This window comes from Bos taurus, chromosome 19 (genome assembly GCF_002263795.3).
Source record: "Bos taurus isolate L1 Dominette 01449 registration number 42190680 breed Hereford chromosome 19, ARS-UCD2.0, whole genome shotgun sequence".
NCBI classification, from domain to species: Eukaryota; Metazoa; Chordata; class Mammalia; order Artiodactyla; family Bovidae; genus Bos; species Bos taurus.
The window spans coordinates 20,509,793-20,530,795 of NC_037346.1; the positions used below are offsets into that span (position 1 = coordinate 20,509,793).

The 21,003-nt window shown below is 51.2% G+C and overlaps 1 protein-coding gene across 10 annotated transcripts in view; it reads right to left on the reverse strand.

Annotated features, from left to right (window-relative positions):
- Positions 1-21,003, reverse strand: part of MYO18A (myosin XVIIIA) — a 101,198-nt gene that overhangs the window by 74,649 nt on the left and 5,546 nt on the right. For all 10 annotated transcript variants that reach the window (XM_059878456.1, XM_024980686.2, XM_059878453.1 and 7 more), the window contains exon 2: positions 12,947-14,027. In XM_059878456.1, the coding sequence (XP_059734439.1) occupies positions 12,947-13,945 (999 nt within the window). In that variant the 5' untranslated portion in view covers positions 13,946-14,027. The remainder of the gene's footprint in view (positions 1-12,946; positions 14,028-21,003) is intronic.

Genomic DNA, 21,003 nt, shown 5'->3' on the forward strand with positions numbered 1-21,003 from the left:
TTAATTTGCCCAGGGTCACCCAGTGAGGCTTCCCTCGTGGCTCAACAGTAAAGAATCTGGCTGCAATGCAGGAGATGCAGGTTCAATCCCTGGGTTGGGAAGATTCCCTGGAGGGGGAAATGGCAGCCCACTCTACTACTCTTGCCTGGGAAATCCCATGGACAGAGGAGCCTGGGCTACGATTCATGAGGTCGTGAAGAGTCAGACATGACTGGGCACACGTGCCTAGTAAACATCAGGGCCAGGATTCAAAGCCAGGCAGTCGGCTCCAGAATCCATGATGTGCCCGGTACCAATGTGTTAACAACACACACAATCACATACAACTCTCGATTTGTGGGCCCTTCTGCCCACACTGCCCTCCCCCAAATAAGCTGAAAGCAGTTCTTGCAGCCAAAACCAGCCCTCCCAACCAACTTCAGATCTGCCAAGCATCTGTTCCTACAAAACAGTAAGAGCTGCAGTTTGGGGATTCTGAAGAGAAGGGATGGGGAGGGAGGAGGGGAAACTCTTTATAGCAGGGCCTCCTTCAGAGGCACAGAGAGAGACCTCAAAACCAGTGGTCTGAGGAAGACACAGGGGTTGGGTGGGGAACCTAGGGCCCTGATTAAAAAATCAGAAAACTGTGCCTTCTTCTGCCCCAGAAACCAAGTCCTCTGGTTTGAGGCCAGCCTTCCTCTGCACAGAGAAGGTGATGGCTGGTTAGAAGGACTCATGGCAAAAATGCTTTGGAAGGGTCTGGGTAAAAAGGACAACCCAGACTAAATTCTGCTGTGGGTGTGTGTGTGTGTGTGTGTGTGTGTACAAGCCATTTCCAAGCCAGGTGTCCCGTCACAGAACCTGATTCTTCTCCCCAAGTCAGGGCCAAGTAATGATGGGTGCAGGGAGGGGAACCGCCCTGCCCAGGCACACAGATGCCTGCCTGAGAGGCATGCGGGCAGGCTTCCATGGGCCTGGGCAGCATGGTTCACCTCCCATGATGCAGGGTGGGGGCATTTTCCCAAGCTAGGTGTTCAGGCTGGTGCCCCTCACCTTCTCCAAACCTAGCCTCATTCCTGCCTGCCACCCCCAACCTCACCTAGGTAAGAACCTCCTGTCACTGTCCAGAAATAATGAAGCCAGAATCAGGGTCACCGGAGACTGCCAGAGAAAACGGGGGCTCCGTCAGGCAAGGCCAAGCACGAAGGGGAATAAGGATGTTTGCTGGCCACTGGATTCCAGGAAGACAGCCCACAGCCACCCCCACCCCCCAGGGTCTTCAGGCGGGGCGCCCAGTCTGCCTCTCGCCTCTATTGATCTTGACGCACCGCCAAGTGAGTGGGGACTTGACCTCACCCTGTGCCCGTGTCCTTTAGGTAACCTAGGCCGCCTGCAGAAGAGGAAGCAAGGCTGCGGCAGGCCCAGTGCAGGCTGGGTCCCCCGTGCCCGCGGTGCCAGGCACACAGGCTCCAGGGGGGAGAGAAGATGCCAGCCCACCCGGAGAGGAAATCTCTCACTGCCCCAAAGCTGGTGCCTCTGCAGGCAGCTCCACAACCAAACCAGCACACAGAGGAGGGAGCTGGGGGTGGGGAGGGGAGGACGCTGTCACCCACAGGAGGAACTAACGAGGGCATTGTATCAGACCCCTCCCATCGCCTTGTCCCTGGAAGGCTCCTCGGGACTCTCCAGACACTTTTGATGGGATGGGGCTGGGCGTGAAACCGGGTGTCACAGAGAGCCATGACCGTCTCGTGCTGCCTGACGAGTGCTGTCACTGCTTGGCCTCCGGCCCGCGCCACTCCGGGCTGAGATCTATCTTTTCGCAGATGTCTTCTATTCTAGAGAAAGTACAGGCTTCTTGATCCCAGGGATGATGTCATCAGCCTTTCTTCTCCCCAGAACCAACCCCCACCAGGGTAACGGGGCTCAGGTGCTCCTCAAGGTTTCCTGATGTCCCACCCTGACTGTCCCAGGCTCTGGGCGCTGGTACCCAGTCTTCCCTATAGCCTGGAGCCAGGTCCACCCATCCCCGGTCCACCTTGCTTCCAGCCCTGCTCTGCCCAGAGCCAGGGGCAGCCTCATAGTCCTGCTGACAGAGAAGGGAGCCCAGGAAGTGCCCTGTGAGAGACCCCCCTCCCTGTGGGTACACGCTTGCCCTAGCACTTGGCAGTGAGAGAAGCTGGTGGGGAAGGAAGGAAGTGAGTCAGCTCCTTGCAGAAATGGGAGTGGGAGGGAGGAGCCAGCAGAACTGAGATCAGAGGGCATAGGGGCTGGAAAGGTCACTAAGAAAGAATCAGACCCTGGAGGTGGCTGTGGGGCCTCTGCGAGGTGGCGGAAAGATGCAGATGACAAACTCAGCAGTGCTACCTCGCGCCAAGGCTGCTGGTCCCTAGAGGCCAGAGAACCAGGTCTGAGCAGATGCAGCCCCACCTGAGGATGGAATTCCAGGCGGCACCCTTCCTGATGCATGCACCGACTGGAGGAAGTGAGGGCTTGGAGGATAAGACCAGCCATGTTCTTGCCTTGCTGAGCAAGGTCTCTGGTCCCCAAGGCCTCCCACCGCTTTTCCAGGAGCCCGGCTGCCCCCTCGCTGGGTCCCCCTTGCATCTCCCAGAGAGGATGGGAATCGAGTCCGGGCCCCAAGAGCAGAGGAGTTGGGGCTGTCCCACCTCTGCCCCCGCCCCACCCATCTCTCCGGTAGCCCCTGCCCACGGGGGAGCTGTCCCCAGGCTCCAGCTGGAATCTGTCACCCTGACTGGGAAAAATCCTTGCTGTGAACATTCCCAGCCTGCCAACATTCCAGCACTCAGGCAGCCCAGGGAAAGCAGAAGGGAAGAGGGCGCCCTGTGCCCTGGCCGGGCCACGCTCCACCCCCTCAGAGACCTGCAGCCACTAAAACAGGCACATTCCTCCCAGGTCCCCTGGGCCGGACACTGTGTGACCCCAGGTGACCCCAAATCTGCTTCTCACCCGCGCTCGGTGCCTCCTTGGGCAGGCTGTCCCAGCGGCCCTCCTCCCAGAGCCCCTTCCCAGGCTCCAGTTCCTGGCTGCCTAGTCCCATCTCGCCTCCACTCCTGTGAGGGACGCTGAGCATCTGAGCACAGAACCAAGAGTCCTAACACACTGCAGCTGAGTCACGGAGGATGGCCAGCGGGGACGGTTCTAGGAAACACAGACTGAGCTGAACAAGGGAACCAGTTTCTTACTCGAGAACCACCTTCTTTCCTTCAACAAAATATCCACCCCTCTCAAGTGCTCCAGCAGGGCAGACATGAGAAGAGAACAAATTCATTACAATCCTGATGAAGGAGAAGAAGGGGGCTGTAGACCTGATGTGGTCTGAGAGAGGACCAGGGAAGGTTTCCCTGGGGAAATGATGGTCAAACCGGGCCCCCGTGTATGTATAAATATACGGGGGTGGACGGGAAAAAGCATTACAGACAAAAGAAACAGCAGGCACTGGATGGCAGAAGCCAGCGGGAACGCTGAGTTGCACGCCTGCCACCTGCCAGGCACTGTGCCAGGCCGCAGTCCTTGCCTTTGTCCCACGGGGCACACTAGAAAATGACACGCTCACTCCTGTATAAAATAAGAGGACCTGCTCCTGGTCAGAGGCGACATTCTGGGATCTGGCTACCCTAAGGGCTACAGAGGTCAGTACCAGCATGTCAGTGAGAGCCAAAAAGGTGAGGGGGCAATGTGCCTGGCTTCCGGAATCTAGCAGGGGAAGATGTATAAGGGGCAAATGAACACCCCTCCCCCACTCCAGGGTTCCAAACCTGAAGGCTGCCAAGACACTTCTCTTCCCATGGCTTCCCTCAGGCACCTTTCCAGTACCTCTCCCAGCTCCCACAAGGTTAAATCCCAGGACTTCCCCAGTGGTCCGGTGGTTAAGACTTCACCTTCCAATGCAGGGGGCATGGGTTTGACCCCTGGTCGGGAAGCTAAGATCCCACACACATCAGTGCCCACAAACCAAAACATAAGACAGAAGCAATATTGTAGCAAACACAATAAAGACTTTTAAAATGGTCCACATCAGGAAAAAAAAAAAAAGATTGAATCCTGCCTGCTACCCCTTGGGCTCGCTTCCTCAGGTGGATTCTCCAGAGAGGCTGAGAGCAACGGTCACATCCTTCTGTAGCATCCACACAGCATGAGTGGCCAGTCATCCCCCTGGAGCCCCCTTTCCTTCTGGAGAAGAGGCTTCTAGGGACCTGGGAGCAGGAATCAGAAGGCCCAGGCCTGGGCTGGGCAGTGGATGTATAAGGATACCCAGAGACTGCCTTCCTCTACCTTATGTAGATGTATGGATGTATACATGGATATATGGATACACAGGGCTTCCCTGGTGGCTCAGACAGTAAAGAATCTGCCTGCAATGCAGGAGACCTGGGGTTTCATCCCTGGGTTGGGAAGATCCCCTGGAGAAGATCCCCTGGGTTGGGAAGATCCCCAGAAGAATACTGGAATGGCTACCCACTCCAGTATTCTTGCCTGGAGAATTCCATGGACAGAGGAGTGTGGCAGGCTGCATACAGTCCATAAAGTCGCAGAGAGTCAGACGTGACTGAGCGACTAACACATACATACGCATGTGGATAAACAGCTCTCCTATGCAGAGTGAAGGGCCAGGAGGTGTACCCTGAGTTGAAATCCTGACCAGGGACTTAGTAGCCATGTAACCGTAGGCAACTTACCTAACCTGAACCTCTCTGTAATCCAGTTTCCTCATCTGCAAAACAGAGATCATTATAGTACCTACTTCAAAGGGTTGCTGGGAAAATGTACTGAGTTCATATGTGGAAGACATCTAGAACAGCCTCTAACAGAAGCGGAGTGAACACTAACCATGATCTTCAATCTCGCTACTATTTTTCCTGCCCTTCCCTCAAAGCATTTCTATTCGGACTAAATCTTTACCAGATCAATTAAATACCACCTAGGGAGCCTGTGTGAGCTACACACTGTACTGGGTGCCACACAGAAGGCCAGGTGGACCCCTGACATTCTTTCCTGCCACAGAGTTTGTGCAGAGTGGCTGGGTGAACCAGGCCGGGGCAGAACGCCATGCCCTGATTCTGAGGAACATATGGCAGGAGGTGAAGGGAGCCAGAGCAGTGACCCAGGTCTAAGGAAATAGTTTCCCAACCCAACTAGAGCCAATGACTGAAAAAATAAGCTTTGCTAACACTGTCCCCTGTATTTAACAGAACAGAAGCTGCTGCCAAACACCACATGGGACTCGAGGGTTGGCTGGGGGCCCCCCAAACGGCACAGCAAGGGGTGGGGGACCATGATGACTCCACTCCTTGGCAGTGCCTGTCTGGCGTAGTGGGTGCCCAGGGTGCTGCGGAGGCCTGGGGCACATTCATACCCGCTGCCCAGACGGACAAAGGAGGCGCCAGGCAACCTGCCCAGGCAGCAGGGGAGCCCCCACACCAACGGGTCACCAATCCCCACCCCCACAACGCTGCTCCCCACCCCAGGCTCCAGTGAGGAGAATCCAGCAGCTCAGGGTAGGGGGGCAGCGGGAGCCCTGCTGGCAGGCAGAACGCGTGCTTGTGGTTTCTGGGAAATGCTGTAGAGATTTGCAGCATTTTTAAAATACTTGTGTTCCCACCCGCCACACACACACACACCCCCCCCTTCACCCCACTCCTCACCCACCTCCCCCCGTCTGGGTGTTTGCATATCTGGTATTTTCCAGAACCATTTCAATATAAATAAAAGAGATCAGAAGGGAGAGGAGGCCAAGGTGGTCTGGGGGATCAGGGTGGGCCGGAGGGGTGCTGGCCAGTGCCGGAAGGGGCTGGAACAGCCTACCTCCATCAAGGCCCTGCCCCTGCATCAGGGCTCCAAGCTGTGCCTGCGAAAACAACCAGTGACCATGACATGTACCCACACCCAGGCCAATGCGGCCTGGGCACTGTGCCCACCACCCACGGGCTGGGTGGCCAGGGCACTCTGGGGCTGTCGTTCATCTAGCATCTCCCTGGGGAAAAGGCAGACTGGACCTCTGAAGACAGAAGGGAGACCTAGCAGAATGGAAGTGACCTAGTTCACCACACTATTCTGCTGGTCCCAGGCGCCCCGCTAATCCAGGACAACCCCCCAAAATGCTCCCCAAAAGACCTTTCGCTCACCAGGTCATACATCCTTGAACCTACCCACCTGCCTTTCATATATCCAAAAGGACATAGTTTGGGTTCCACCCTGAGCCCCCAAACCAGGCTCTCCCATGGTGAGACTCTGATTCCAGAAACTTTGGCATAAAATGAAGTGACAATGTCCTGGAGTAGCAGTAGGAACAGGGCATTCTAGAACACTGAACTCAGGCAGTACCCCACCACCCCACCACCAGCAGAATCCCCTGGGAAAGCCTGTTGCCCAGAAGCCAGCCTGGCAGACCAGGAAGCAGCAGTTTCAAGTCTCCCCTTGGAATCTTTTGGGCCCCACTCGTGACAGTACCCAGGGGTCCTGGGGACCAGGAAGAGGAGGCTCACACCGTTTCTTCCCAGGGCCTCCATTATAGCCTTCTCCCAAATGCAGACAACCCTGCCTGGCCAGTCTCCTGCAAGGCCATTGGGGAACACGCCTGCAGGTCAGAAAAGCCTGGCTCTAAAATGCTGGAAAAAGCAAGAGAGCATCCCAGTGTCCCACCTCTCCCACCAGTGGGCTGTCTTTAAGAACAGAGCTTCAGAGAAAGAGTTTGGACAAAATTGTTAGGAGTCCTATTGGAAAGAAAACCTTACCAGGGGCAAGAATGGAAAAGCACTAGAATGGACTGATTAACACAGGTAGCATGTGTGTGTGGGCTCAGTCATGTCCGACTCTTTGAGACCCGATGGACTGTAGCCCGCCAGGCTCCTTTGTCCATGGGGAGAATTCTCCAGGCAAGAATACTGGAGTGGGTTGCCATGCCCTCCTCCAGGGCATCTTCCCAACCCAGGGATCCAACCCAGGTCTCTCACACTGCAGGCAGATTCCTTACCATCTGAGCCACCAGGGAAGCCCATGAACACTGGAATGGGTAGCCTATCCCTTCTCCAGGGGAACTTCCCAACCCAGGAATTGAACTGGGGTCTCTTGCATTGCAGGCAGATTCTTTAGCAGCTGAGCTACTAGGGAAGCCCCTCATTAACACCGAGGCTGTAAAACTGCCTCCCATGGATGGTATTAGAGACTGGGCAGAGGGAAGGGAACTAATCTCCCTGAGCGTTTACTACTGCTAAAGTCTAATAAGTAACATCATCTGATACACAAACATGTTTATCTTCAATAAAGGCCCACAGAGCGTGGTGTGCAGAATAAAAAACAAGTTTCCCTTTAGCACCAGTCTTATTCTCCTTCTCAGAGAAAACTGTAGTTAGTTGGGCGTGAATACTTCTCTGAGTTTGAGTCTTCTCAAATTCTGGGAGGAAAGAATAGAGCCTGTTAAGGCAATGGCACCCCACTCCAGTACTCTTGCCTGGAAAATCCCATGGATGGAGGAGCCTGGTAGGCTGCAGTCCACGGGGTCGCTAAAAGTCGGACACGACTAAGCGACTTTACTTTCACTTTTCACTTTCCTGCATTGGAGAAGGAAATGGCAACCCACTGCAGTGTTCTTGCCTGGAGAATCACAGGGACGGGGGAGCCTGGTGAGCTGCCGTCTATGGGGTCGCACAGAGTCGAACACAACTGAAGTGACTTAGCATTAGCATTAGAGTGGTCATGGCTCACTTTGCCTGGGAGGCCTCTCCTAATTGCCACCCCTTCTCCTGTGGCAGGACTGGCCATTTCCTCCTCCTCACCCCACTGCATAGCTGTTCAGACCTGTGATAGCAGTTATAGTACCTGGTTGCATTTCTTTACTTAGGTCTATGCAGACACGACTGAGCGACTTCACTTCACTTCACTTCATGCTTCCTCAAGGAAAGATTGCATTTTATTTATTTAATCTCCCTAAGCCTGGTATAGTGCTAGTCCCTAAGCAGATTCATTAAATGTTTAAGGGAGGGACTTCCCCGGCAGTCGGATGGTTAAGAGTCCACCTTCCAATGCAGGGGGCCCAGGTTCCATCCCTGGTCAGGGAATCAGATCTCACATGCTGCAACTGATCAGGGGTCCAGATCCTGCATGCTGCAACTAAGACCTAGCACAGCCAAGCAAATTTTTTTTTAAAAAAAGCTTAAAGGAGTAAGTAAACTAAAGCTCACAAAAGCTTGGTAACTTTAGGAAAACGCAAACACAGGTCTTTCTGGCTACAAAGTCTATGCTGTTTACATTATAAATGCTATCTTCCAGATTATCCTGAGTCTGGAGGTGGTTTTAGATGGACACGATGACCTCTTTAGGAAACTTACATCCCTACAGCCTTTGAGTACAAACCCTAAGTTCCAACAGAAGAGACTGGACTACAGATCTCAGGCAAATGCCCGACAGCTTGAGAGGGTTCAGGAAACCAGCCTTGGATGGGAGGGAGTGATAAGTGATACACCTTCCTTAAAGCACCAACCTCTCCCCTCCTACCACATCCTCGAAAGCTCAGGGGACCAGTGCTTTCTAGGTATGGCTCCCATGCAGGCCAGCTCCTCTGGCTCTTGGTGGCAGGGGGACAAATGCATTGGGCAGGGTTTAGCCAGGTGGGCTTTTCTGAGCTCAGTAGAAACACCCTCCATTTCTCAGACACCATATTTGTCCCCTGTGAAGGCCCAATGAGAATATGAACAGAAAAGATCGGCTCTCCCTTCTCTCAGGTCCTAGTCCATAACAGGCTTTTCCCCCTTCTTATAGAGTATTGACTTGCCCACACAGACTCATGGACCTGGAGGAAGGAATTCTGAACCAACTAGGGTTTTAAGATCCTCATCATTACCAAAACCTCCTCCAATTTCACCGACTCAAGGATCTCTTTGCCTTTAGAAAACTTTAGTAACTGATCCCCAAACAGACATCCTAAAACATTTCCCCTGAGGAGCTGAAGAAAGGACTTAGCCTCTTCCCCTAACTCTGGCATCACACTTGACCCCTCCTCTCTTCCTTCTCCCACACCAGCCAATCAACAAGACTACAGGGCACCCCTAAGTTCATAAGAGCACTATTTACAATGGCCAAGACAAGGAAGCAACCTAAATGTCCATGGACAGATGAACTGATAAAGAAAATGTGATATATATATATATTTATATTTATACACACATACATACACACACATAATGGAATACTACTCAGCTATAAAAAAAAGAATGAAATAATGCCATTTGCAGCAACATGAATAAACAGAGATATTATCATACTAAGGGAAGTAAGTCAGAGAAAGACAAATATCCTAGGACATCACTTAAATGTGGAGTCTAAAAATTTGATATAAATAAACTTATTTACAGAAGAGAAACAGACTCACAGACATAGAAAACAAACTTATGATTACCAAAGGAGAAAGCGGGAGGTGGAACAGATGCATTAGGAGCTTGGGATTAACAAATACAAATACCAATAAAATAGATAAGCAACAAGGTCCTACTGTATAGCACAAGGAACAATATTCAATATCTTGTAATGAACTAGTGGAAAAGAATCTGAAAAAAAAAATATATATATACACACACACACACACGCATAACTGAATCACTTTGCTGAACACCAAAAACTAACACAACATTGTATATCAACTATAATTTTTAAAAATTTTTTAAATAAAAACAAATAAAAAAAGACAACAGAGCCTACTTCAGTTGCTCCTGTCGGATATGTCTCTCCATCTGCACTGCTTCTACCAGAATTCAGGCCTCCGTCCATCTTAACTGAGATACTACAGCTCCCTCACTAGTCTCCCCACAGCTATCCTTGCTTGAGCTGAAAGCATTCTCCATAAGCAGCCAGAGAGGTTTTTCAAAAACCTGTTCCCATCACTCCCTAATTAAATCGATTCACTGCCTTTAGGTTAAAGTTCGCATTCCCTAGATGACTCACAAGGGCCTCAATGACATGCTTCCTGCTCGCCTCTCCTGCTGCTCCTCTCAATACTGTCCCCACACAATCCCCCAGTCTTATTCCCCAGATGTGTCATTCTCTCCAGTCTCCAGACCTCGCCATGTGTCTTACTGCCTTCCTCTTCCTCCTCTTGTCTCCCCTACACTCATCTCCCTCCCAGATATTGGTTCTCTCTCATTCCTTCCCAAGGCTGTGCTAGAAGTCCCTCTTCTGTGCTCCCCAGGACCATGTCCTGGCTTCTGTCATTGAGCTCCTCAAATGGCACCGTCTTTGTCTGCTGCTTGAGCATCTCTCCCACCAGACTGTGAGCTCCTTGGGGCTGGGGTTATGTGCTATTCAGTGCTGGACCCCAGGACCGAGCACACAGGAAGTGCTCAACAAATGTTTGTTTCATAGGCAGGTGAGTGGAAGAAAAGACACAAGAGCTGCTTCTCCCGGGCCAGCTAAGTGATTCCTATAAGGTCCCAAGTCCTGCCGGAGCTCACCCCTGCTCCCAGTGGAACCCTGTTGAGCAGCCACAGGAACACACGAAGGAGGTGTGAACCGAGCATTCTGGACACACACCATGTGAGAAGGAAACCCACGGGGCTGTGTCTCCCTGGGGTCCTCTGAAGAGGTTGCGGAGAAAAGGCCCCATGGCCCCCATCTGTGTGCAGAGAGGGAACAGATGTCTAGCCAGCTCCCTCAGAGCTCCCTGGGGACAGGCGACGTGTGGACACAGTTGATGGATGGCCTGATGGGCAGGGTGACCGCCAGGAGCTGTCCCTGTGGGGCTGGAGTTGTCAGGGTTCCCCGCCCAGGAGCCTGGAGGAGGCGGGAAGACTTTTCTTGGCATGGAACTGGGATTAGAATCGCTGCCAAGAAAAGAAGCAGGAGTAGGAGTGGGAGGAAGAGGAGGAGATAAAGGACGAGAGTCCCAGAAGAGGCTGCAACACTCCTCCACCAGCCCCGGGGGGCCGTCCCAGGACACTGGAATGCCGGGCTCGCTCTGCTTCTCTCTGCTGTGGCCCGAGTCCCCACCACCTACCCAGGTAGGAAAAGATGCAGAGGCTACTCTGAACCTGTCAGAGGGCTCTAGGAGACTCCTGACGATGGGGCTTTCTACTGCCTCCCATGCCTGATCCCCCAGGTGGAGGGAGACGTCCTCTGGGCATCAGCTGGGTTTGCCCCACAGGGGTGAAAGCAACCCGGCCTTTCAGGGGTACCTGCTGTACTGCAGGATCCACCAGGGCCTCGACAGCTGAGCCATCCAATTCCCCAGGGAGGAGGCAGCAGCAGCTAGCTGGGAAGGGAGAGTGGCTGGGAAATGTGAGATGCCAGGATGATCCGTGTGCTATAAGGACAAAACTGAACAGCATCTGGGATGCCAGGCCCAGGGCCCCTCAGAGGCCTGTGCTGTGGTTCAGCAGGGAGCTGGCAACAATCTCCCAGAGGGGATTCATTCTTAAAGAGGAAGAAAATTCCATCTGTTAAAAGCAATATTACCCTGGTAGAAAGCAGAGAGACCCGTGGTATGATCATGGTATGATCTCTGGCTCTGAAATAAAGCCTACTCCCTCTAGGCCGTGGTTCCCTGAGTTCAGTCTAGTCTGATGGCTAACACATAGTAGGTGCTTGATGAGTGTTTCTGGAATAAATGAGTCCCAGTCCTACCCTGGATTCCATGACAGGCTCCCTCCCCCTCACAACCCTTTCCTGACTAGCAGAGCATCCTGACCCCACCAGCCCCAGGGTAGAGGAAGGTCGGAGACCTGACTCCAGTGCTTCCTGCCAGAGCCTAACCCTGCTGCTCCCAGGCCCTCCAGGCCCAAGATGCTGCCAGACTGAACAGCCAACCGAGTGTCCACTTCCCCTCCCTGGGAGAAAGCTAGGATGGGGACTCTGCCTGCTTCCTTAGCATTTCCTCCCACTTTTGACTTTGACACATCTGGCCGGTCACTTAGTGCTGAAAGGTCCCGGCCAGGCTATGCAGTGGTCAGGCTGCAGGGACCAGATCCAGACAATCCTAAAACCCACAGGCAGGAGAAAGGGAGGGCTAGAGCCAACTTATCCCTCATGGATTGTCTCTAGGCAGAACATTCCAAACTGATATGTAGCCACCCTATCAAAAGTCCCCTGGGGTTAGAGATATCCATTCCCCTAGAGACCTGCTCACACATCTAATCTCAGTGTCTTCTGCTCCTATGTCACCCCTTCCATGGCTGTTTTGTGTGGGCTGGATATGAGTTGAGATCTCAGGGACAGTCAGGTCATACTATCTCTGTAGGCTAGATCCCTGTTACCTTTCCAGGGCTGTGCTTTTCTTCTTCCAGGAGATAATAAAGACTGTTGGAGCCCAAGTGATCTTTATAAATCAGATCCAGTCACTCCCCTGCTGAAAATCCTACAATGGTACCATTTCACTGGACTAAAATCTAAACTCCTACCATTATTTACAAGGTCCTCCATGATCTGGCCCCTGCTTATCTCTGCAACCTTACCTGGTGTTCAGCTCCTCAGTTGCTCAGGGGTAAAAGGAGGCCTGCAGTCATCTCCCCAAGAGCTATACTAAAGCAGCCACACATTACAGATGTCCCATGTGAGACCTGATTTAAAATAATTTCTTTTTTTCACCTCCAATACATAAAAAATGGAAATCCTATATTTTAGTTCAATACCTGTCTGGACTAGTAGTAGTCCAGAGTGTCTCTCATAGCTGGAAGTGGCACATGTTAGCTTTCTCAGTGCCTCAATTTAGGGCTCAGGACATACAAGCCCACGCAGGTATCACACATTCTGTATTGCAGTGTATCACATCTGCTGGGGTCACTTCTCCCCACAGGCCAGATAAGTTGTCCCAGAGCCCAAGGAGTGGATCGCATCACCCCTCGCACTTGCTAGGCTCTAATGATAGCTATTGGGTACCCCAACCAAACTCCCAGGTACAAACACCAGAGAGGCCAGCATACCCAGTCCCCGCTCACCCCCGGCTGCCCAGGCAAACACTCACATGGGCTGGCTCCCTGCGGAGTCCCTCCACGCTCCGCAGCCAGCTCTGGCTGAGCTCGCTGAGCTCTGGGATAGGCTGCACCTTGAGCCGCACGCTGTCCCCAGACTGCCGGATCATCTCCACAATCTCATCCCTGGACTTGTTCTCCACCTTGAGTCCATTGATCTCCACCAGACGGTCACCGGGCACCAGCCCCAGGGCCAGGTCCTTGGTGCCCGCGCCGGGCTCCGCAAAATGAACCACCCGCCGGTAGACCTGGCCTTCGGGCCCCCGATCCAGCATGGTGGTGCGCCGCAGGGAGAAGCCGAAGTCCCCGGTGGGCCTTCGCAGCAGTTCTAGTTCCCGGAGGGCAGGGGGTGGTGGGGGCAGCACCGGGGGCAAACGCAGGTCAGCCGGAAACCTCTTGGTCACCAGCTCCGGGGCTCGGGACCGAGGTCCTGATCGAGGGATACTCAGGCCGGGATGCTGCGTCAGTTGTCCCTCCAGGGTCCTCACCTCCACCTGCGGAGATGGGGCGGCAGAGTGCTCTGAGGGGGTGGAGGTTTCCGACGTGCTCTCGTCCCGGCTACGCTGGGAGAAGGAGAAGCGCTTGGCGATCATTTGCGAGTTCTGCTTGGCCAGGGAGCCGAACTTGGCCGCCCGCTGCAGCACCGAACCCCGCCCGCCGCCTTCCTCGCCCTTGAGGTCATCGCTGGAGCTGGCTGTGCTCAGGTGGCCCGAGTCCAGGACGACGCTGCCCCTGTTGCTGTCTGAGTCGATGTCCGTCAGGTGCAGGTCCGAGCCGCTGGCCACCTTGATGGGGATGGGGTTGGAGATCTCCAGGCGCGTCCTGGAGTCGCGCTTGGAGGAGCGGTTCAGGTTGAAGAAGCCGCGACGCAGGCTCATCTCTTCCAGGCTCCGCAGCTCCGCCGCCGACATCCGCTCCTTCTTCTCCTTCTTTTCCTTCTTCTCCTTCCGCCCGCCATCTTTGTCCTTGTCTTTCTTCATGAGGTTAAACATGGTGGGGGCGCTGTTTCCAGGGGTGGCACCCCCAGAGGATTACAGGTGCTTAGTACAGGGCCCTTGTGCCCCGCCCTTGCCGCTGCAGACAGAAACAGAGAGAGGTTATTCCAGCAGAGCCCACACATGGCCAACCAATGAGCACAACTGCCCCTCACCGAGTGCCAGCTACGTGCCAGGGGCTCTGTCTCACCCAATACTGTCTCGAGGTGACCCTCATAACACTGCTATGGGTGTTCTTGTTATTGTTGTTCAGTCGCTAGGTCGTATCCAACTCTTTGCGACCCTCACGGACTGCAGCACACCAGGCTTCCATGTCCTTCACTATCTCTGAGTTTGCTCCAACTCATATCCATTGAGTTGGTGATGCCATGGATAGGTCTATCATTACTCCCATTTTACAAATAAGGAAACGATACAAGTTTGTAAAAGCCCAGACTTCAAAATCTTATCATTTCCTGTAATCCCTGATAGACCCACGCTTAGGTGTACACAGCATGGCATCTGGGAGCTCTAACCTCCTAGTTAAGAGGATGCTGTTGGGGCTTCCCTGGTGGCTCAGTGGTAAAGAATCCGCCTGCCAATGTAGGAGACACAGGTTCAATCCCTGGTCCAGGAAGATCCCACATGCCACGTGGAGTAACTTAGCCCATGCACCACAACTATTGAGCCTGTACTGTAGACCCTGGCAGCTGCAACTGCTGAGCCCATGTGCCACAGCTACAAAGCCCGGGGGCCCTAGAGCGGGCACACCCTAGAGCCCGGATCCCCGACAAGAGAAGCCACCACAATGAGAAGCCTGAGCACCACAACTAGAGAGTAAGCCCCCACTCGCCCCAAGTAGATAAAAGCCCATGCAGCAATGAAGACCCAGCATAGCCAAAAATAAGTCAGTAAATAAAAGAATTTTTTTAAAAAAAGGATGCCATCAAGCCAACCTGGGACCTAACTTAAGATTCAAACACAAAGGAACAAGGCAAGTGACCTTCCACAGCCACTGTCCATTAAGGCACCAGACATCACATGCTCCTGGGCTCGTTCCTAAACCTGCTACCCCTGAAGCAGCAGCCTGAGCCACCGCTGGACAGATCTCAAAGAACCAACACTTATTTAATGACTGCCACTCACCAGGCATAATGCCAGGCCCTTTACACTATCTCATTTGAACCTCACAGCATCCCTGCAAGGTAGGTATCATTATCTCTACTTTGCAAATGAGAAAACGGGGCTCCGAAAATTAAGTATATGTTAGTTGTCACACAGCTAGTAGGTGGCAACTGCAGGATTCAATGGCAAATGTTGTTTTCTTTCTAGGGCCTGGGCGCCCACAGTGAAGCAGGGAGGGAAGTAAGGGGGAAGTTCCAGACTGAACAGAAGACAGACAGCTGCAAGGTGGGGGTGGGGTGGGGTCTGCTGGATAAACAGGATCCTGAAAAACTCACATCCTTTTCCCCAGACCGACACCTAAATATAGCCTTGGGAAGTAAGTTGTGGCAGCCAGAGAGAAAAACCTAGCTCCAGAGCTCTAGTGTTTATGAGACCAACCTCCTCCCATCCCCAAGCACACTCAACTGGGGACAGGACCAGAGAAAAACCTGGTGGGGGTGGAGTTGAGAGAGGTTTCCTAGTTCTAACCAGCAGGGAACAAGAAGTAGGCCATACCGCCTAATTAGAAATTAAATGTAATTTTTTCTCTCTCTGTGAAAGCTTCCTGTTCTGAGTTCTAGACCCAAGACCTGCAAGCTTACTCTTTACAGCAGTGAGCTCTGGCCAAGCCCTGGAGAGGCCCTTCCTCTCAGTGCACCCCATCCTCACAACCAAGAGGGTCTTCCGGGCTCCCCATTCTACTGAGGATTCCCAACCCAGGTACAGTGCCTAGGAAGGCTTCAAGGGCCAGGAATGCCCAAGGGCCCTGGGGTGCTGGTTGATTGTTTCTGCTCCACCCAGCGCCCTGACCCATGTGGCTCCTGAGAGATCATTGTATCTTTTCTAGAGCAGCACTGTCCACAAGAAATATAATTCAAATCATATATGGAGTTGTAAATTTTCTAGCAGCCACATTAAAAAAAAAAAAGGTAAAAGGAAATGGGTAAAATTAACAATACCGTTTATTTAATGTAAATATATCCAAAATATTGTCATCTCAACATGTTATTTATATAAAAATATTGAGATATTTTACATTCTCTTTTCCATATTAAGTCTTCAAAATCCAGTGTGTGTTTAGCATTTAGAGCATGTCTCGATTCAGACAAACCACATTTCAAGTACAGTAAGTCCCCTACATATGAACAAATTCTGTTTCAAGAGCATGTTTGTAAGTCCAGTTTGTTCACAGGTCCAACAAAGCCTAGGTACCCAACCAACACAATCGGCTGTATAGTACTGTACTGTAATAGGTTTATAATACTTTCCACTTAAATGATATGTAGATAAAAAAACACAAAAAATAAAGAAAACATGTTTACTCTTACAGTACTACGCCTGGAAAAGTATAGTAGTACAATGCAACCAACAGCTGGCATATAGGGGCTGGCATGCACATTTGTATCTTTGAAAGTTTGCAACGTGAAGGTTCTTAAGTAAGGGACTTACTGTATTTGACAATCTGATTTGTGGCTATCAGATTGGGCAGCACAAGCCTAGAGAATTCTTCTGTTGTAGAGCATATGCAAAGAGGTGGGAAATCTGGCCATCAGCTCTCTGTGGACCTAGCAGGTACCCTTCTCCCCCTCTGACCTCAGTTTCTACCTGATAAAACAAAGTTCCCTTTGAATTGTTTCGTTCTTACTGCTCCATGCATAGTACCTGGGGGTGGGAAGCTAGGAAATCAATCTAAGGGCCCAAGAAGTACAAATCCAGGAACAGCCCTGGCCAGCAGCTGCACCTGGACTGATACAGGGTGGCAGAGTGCCTGGATCAGGTATTGTCTCTTCAGGCCTCTATTTCAACATAGGGAGTCTTTCTCTCTCCTCCTGAATGCTGATGGGGGTGTGGACAGACCTACCATATATTAGGATGAAGGATCTCTGGCTGATCACTGCTCATCTTACCTCTCATCCATCACTACCTGCATGCTCTTAAAAGGCTAGCTTAGAAGATGGTTCCAGAGGGACCTGGGGGGGAAATGGGGAAAGAAACCCACCCTGGGGACTTGGAGGGAACAAACCAGTATCTTAGCCCCAGTTCAACCACAGAGAACCCAACTGCCTCCAATGCTGTCCCACCAACACACCTTTTAGAGTCTCCAGTTCTCACTCTGCAGTCCTTACCCAATCCTGGCTCTTTGCTGGGGGCTAGGTATCTGATCGGTATCAATGGAAAACAGCCCCAGAATTCTAGAATCTTTGGGCTGTCTCGGCAAAAGCTTGTCCCTCACTGTCATTGCAGCCGGCAGAAGCCGCAGACGGTCACAGCAGCAGCACGGGGACGGTGCTGGCAGGAAATGTTAGAAGATCTGGTATCTAGGCCTGGATCTGCCAACAAATCACTGGGGGACCTTGAACCTGTCACTTTGCTCAAGGTTGGACGACATGATCTAGGTCTCTTCTAGCTCTAAAATTCCAAATATCTAAGTCTCCTGTGGACACAGGTTATTTATTAACTTTCTGCCAAAGTCACCCCTCTCTCATCCCAATCCTTGGGGCCTCTGGAAACTAGATCCATTTCAGCCCTTTCCTCATCACCCCCTGTCCTGCCACTGTTATCTGCACAGCTCACAAGATCCCCCCTCCTCACTGTTGTCCCACCAATTGCCAGGCCTGGCTGTGGCCTGGATTCTCTCCTGTGCCCCACGTTTAGAGCTACTGGCAGCGTCCCCCTCCAGGGTCAGACCTGCAATACAGCTGCAGCTGTTTCTTATGTCTCAGAGCCTAGTTTGCCAGAGACCTGGGTTCTGTCAACTTCCTGTAGACCTTGGACTTTGCCACATCTCCTGTCCTCAAGTTCAAAGTCTCTGGTAGCAATGATATCATTACCTCCGGACTCCTTTCAGGCTGCAGTTTCTACCTACCTCCCCTTCATCTCTCACTCCCTCCAGTGATGATAACTTTTTTTGATCCACTTCTCTGCCTTTCACCCATCACCCTACTCCAGGAGGTCTTTCCTAATTTTAAGTGGAGGAAAGGTATGTATGCAAATTAGGATATGTACCTGAATCATCTTGACCGTGTGTGTGTGTGTGTGCGTGCGTGCACACGCTCAGTCACTCAGCCATGTCTGCCTCTTTGTGACCCCATGGACTGCAGCCTGCCAGGCTCCTCTGTCCATGAGATTTCTCAGGCAAGAATACTGGAATGAGTTGCCATTTCCTCCTCAGGGCGTGTTCCCAGCCTAGGGATCAAACCCACATCTCCTGCATTGGCAGGAAGGTTCTTTACCACCACACCATCTGGAAAGTTCCCCATGTCGACCCTACTATCCCCCAAATCTAAGCAGAATACCATTGACTCAATCAACTCAGCTGCTTTATCACATTAAGACATAAAGCATTTTGAAGACAAGGACCATTCAATTCAAATATGCACGTATCGGGCTTCCCTGGTGGTCCGGTGGTAAAGAATCCACCTGGCAGTAGAGGAGACACCAGTTTGATCTTTGATCTGGGAAGATCCCACATGCCATGGAACAACTAAGCCTGTGCTCCAGAGCCCAAGAGCCACAACTACTGAGCCCAAGTGCCACAACTACTGAAGCCCTGCACCCTAAAGTCCGTGCTCCACAACAAGAGAACTCAATAAGAAGCCTGGGCATCGCAACTAGAGAGTAGTCCCTGCTCGCCACAACTGGGGAAAGCCCAAGTGCACCAACAAAGACCAACACAGTCAAAAATAAATACATAAATAAAACTTAAAAAACAAATATGCATCAATTCAATGTACATGGTCACATGATGGAATACTGCTGCTGCTGCTAAGTCGCTTCAGTCGTGTCCGACTCTGTGCAACCCCACAGACGGCAGCCCACCAGGCTCCCCCGTCCCTGGGATTCTCCAGGCAAGAACACTACTCAGCAATAAAAAGGAAACAACTGCTGATACACACAACAAGGATGAATCTCAAAAACATCTCTTGCTGCTGCTGCTGCTAAGCCAGTACAGTTGTGTCTGACCCTGTGCAACCCCATAGAACGGCAGCCCACCAGGCTTCCCTGTCCCTGGGATTCTCCATCTCTTAAGTGACTATAAAAGAAGCCTTGAACTACTATTTGGTACTATTTATATGAACTTCTGGTATAGTCAAAGTAACCTATGGGGAAAAAAAGTCAGAACAGTGGTTACCTCTGGGAAGCAAGGGTGGGTTGGGAGTGGGAATTGCCTGAGAAAGGGCATAAGGGGACTTTTGGGGGTGATGTTCATGTTACATATCTTGATAAGGACTAGGCTTAGGAAAGTTATGACCAACCTAGACATCATATTGAAAAGCAGAGACATTACTTTGTCAACAAAGGTCCGTCTAGTCAAGGCTATGGTTTTTCCAGTAGTCATGTGTGGATGTGAGAGTTGGACTGTGAAGAAAGCTGAGCACCGAAGAATTGATGCTTTTGAACTGTGGTGTTGGAGAAGACTCTTGAGAGTCCCTGGGGCTGCACGGAGATCCAACCAGTCCATCCTAAAGGAGATCAGTCCTTGGTGTTCATTGGTAGGACTGATGTTGAAGCTGAAACTCAATACTTTGGCCACCTAATGCGAAGAGCTGACTCATTTGAAAAGACCCTGATGCTGGGAAAGATTGAGGGCAGGAGGAGAAGGGGACGACAGAGGATGAGATGGTTGGATGGCATCACCGACTCAATGGACATGGGTTTGGGTGAACTCCGGGAGCTGGTGATGGACAGGGAGGCCTGGCGTGCTGCGGTTCATGGGGTTGCAAAGAGTTGGACATGACTGAGTGACTGAATTGAACTAACAGATGTAACAGTTATCAAGAAAGATTGGTGCATTTCATTGGATGAAATACTCAAAAGACAAAAAGAATTATAAACAAATACTGAACTCTATGATATGTATGCTAACGTTTTGGGGGAAGGTATATTTAGTGTCTGTTGTGTACTTTGAGATGCATCAAAAATGTAAGATGGAGGAATTCCCTGGTGATCCAGTAGCTAGGACTCAGCACTTTTACTGCAATGACCCAGGTTCAATTTCTGGTCAGAGAACTAAGATCCCACAAGCCACGCAGTGTGGCAAAAAAAAAAAAAAAAAGTAAATAAAGTTAAGATGGCTTAGGGTTGTATCAAGGGATAAAGATGTGGTAAACAGGAGAGTAAAGTGTTCACTGTGGCTTCCCAGGTGGCTTGGTGGTGAAGAATCCACCTGTCAATGCAGGAGACAAAGGAAACTCGGGTTCACTCCCTGGGTCAGGAAGATCCCCTGGAGGAGGCATGGCAACCCATTCCAGTATTCTTGCCTGGAGAATCCCATGAACAGAGGAGCCTGGTGGGCTACAGTCCATGGGGTTGCAAAGAGTCACACATGACTAAGCACACACACACACAAAGTGTTCACTGTAGAATCTAGAAGGTACTGTAAAACTCTAACTTTTAAAAATGTTTGCAGAGCTTTGTGATAAAATGTTGGGAAAATATATATATTTATCAAGCACCTTACCAAATACAGGGAGTATAAAGATAAATAAAATTCATGAAAGAATTTAGGCTTCGGGTATCAGGAAATAAAGCTGAGAACAAATTTGAGTTAATATTGAGGCAATCTGGGGCAAGTCACTTAAGGTAATGACTTAAGTCATTTTTTTTTAATGGAGATAATAGTACCTGCCATTTAAGCCATGGGAATTAAATGAAATATATATATATACCTTTCATAAAATGCCTAGCCCAGACTAAGCCCTCAAAAGTGGTACCCAATAGTAGCAGGGCACAGTCTTGCCATCTAAATGGAATGGTAGAGAGGGTGATGAAGTGCACAAATGACTATCAGCACCAGTATGACAAAGTAAGTCTAGACATAGAATCTTTTTTTTTTTTTTACTGTGATGTGAGACACACAGGATCATAGTTCTCCCACCAGGGATCCAACCTGTGCCCCCTACATTGGAAGC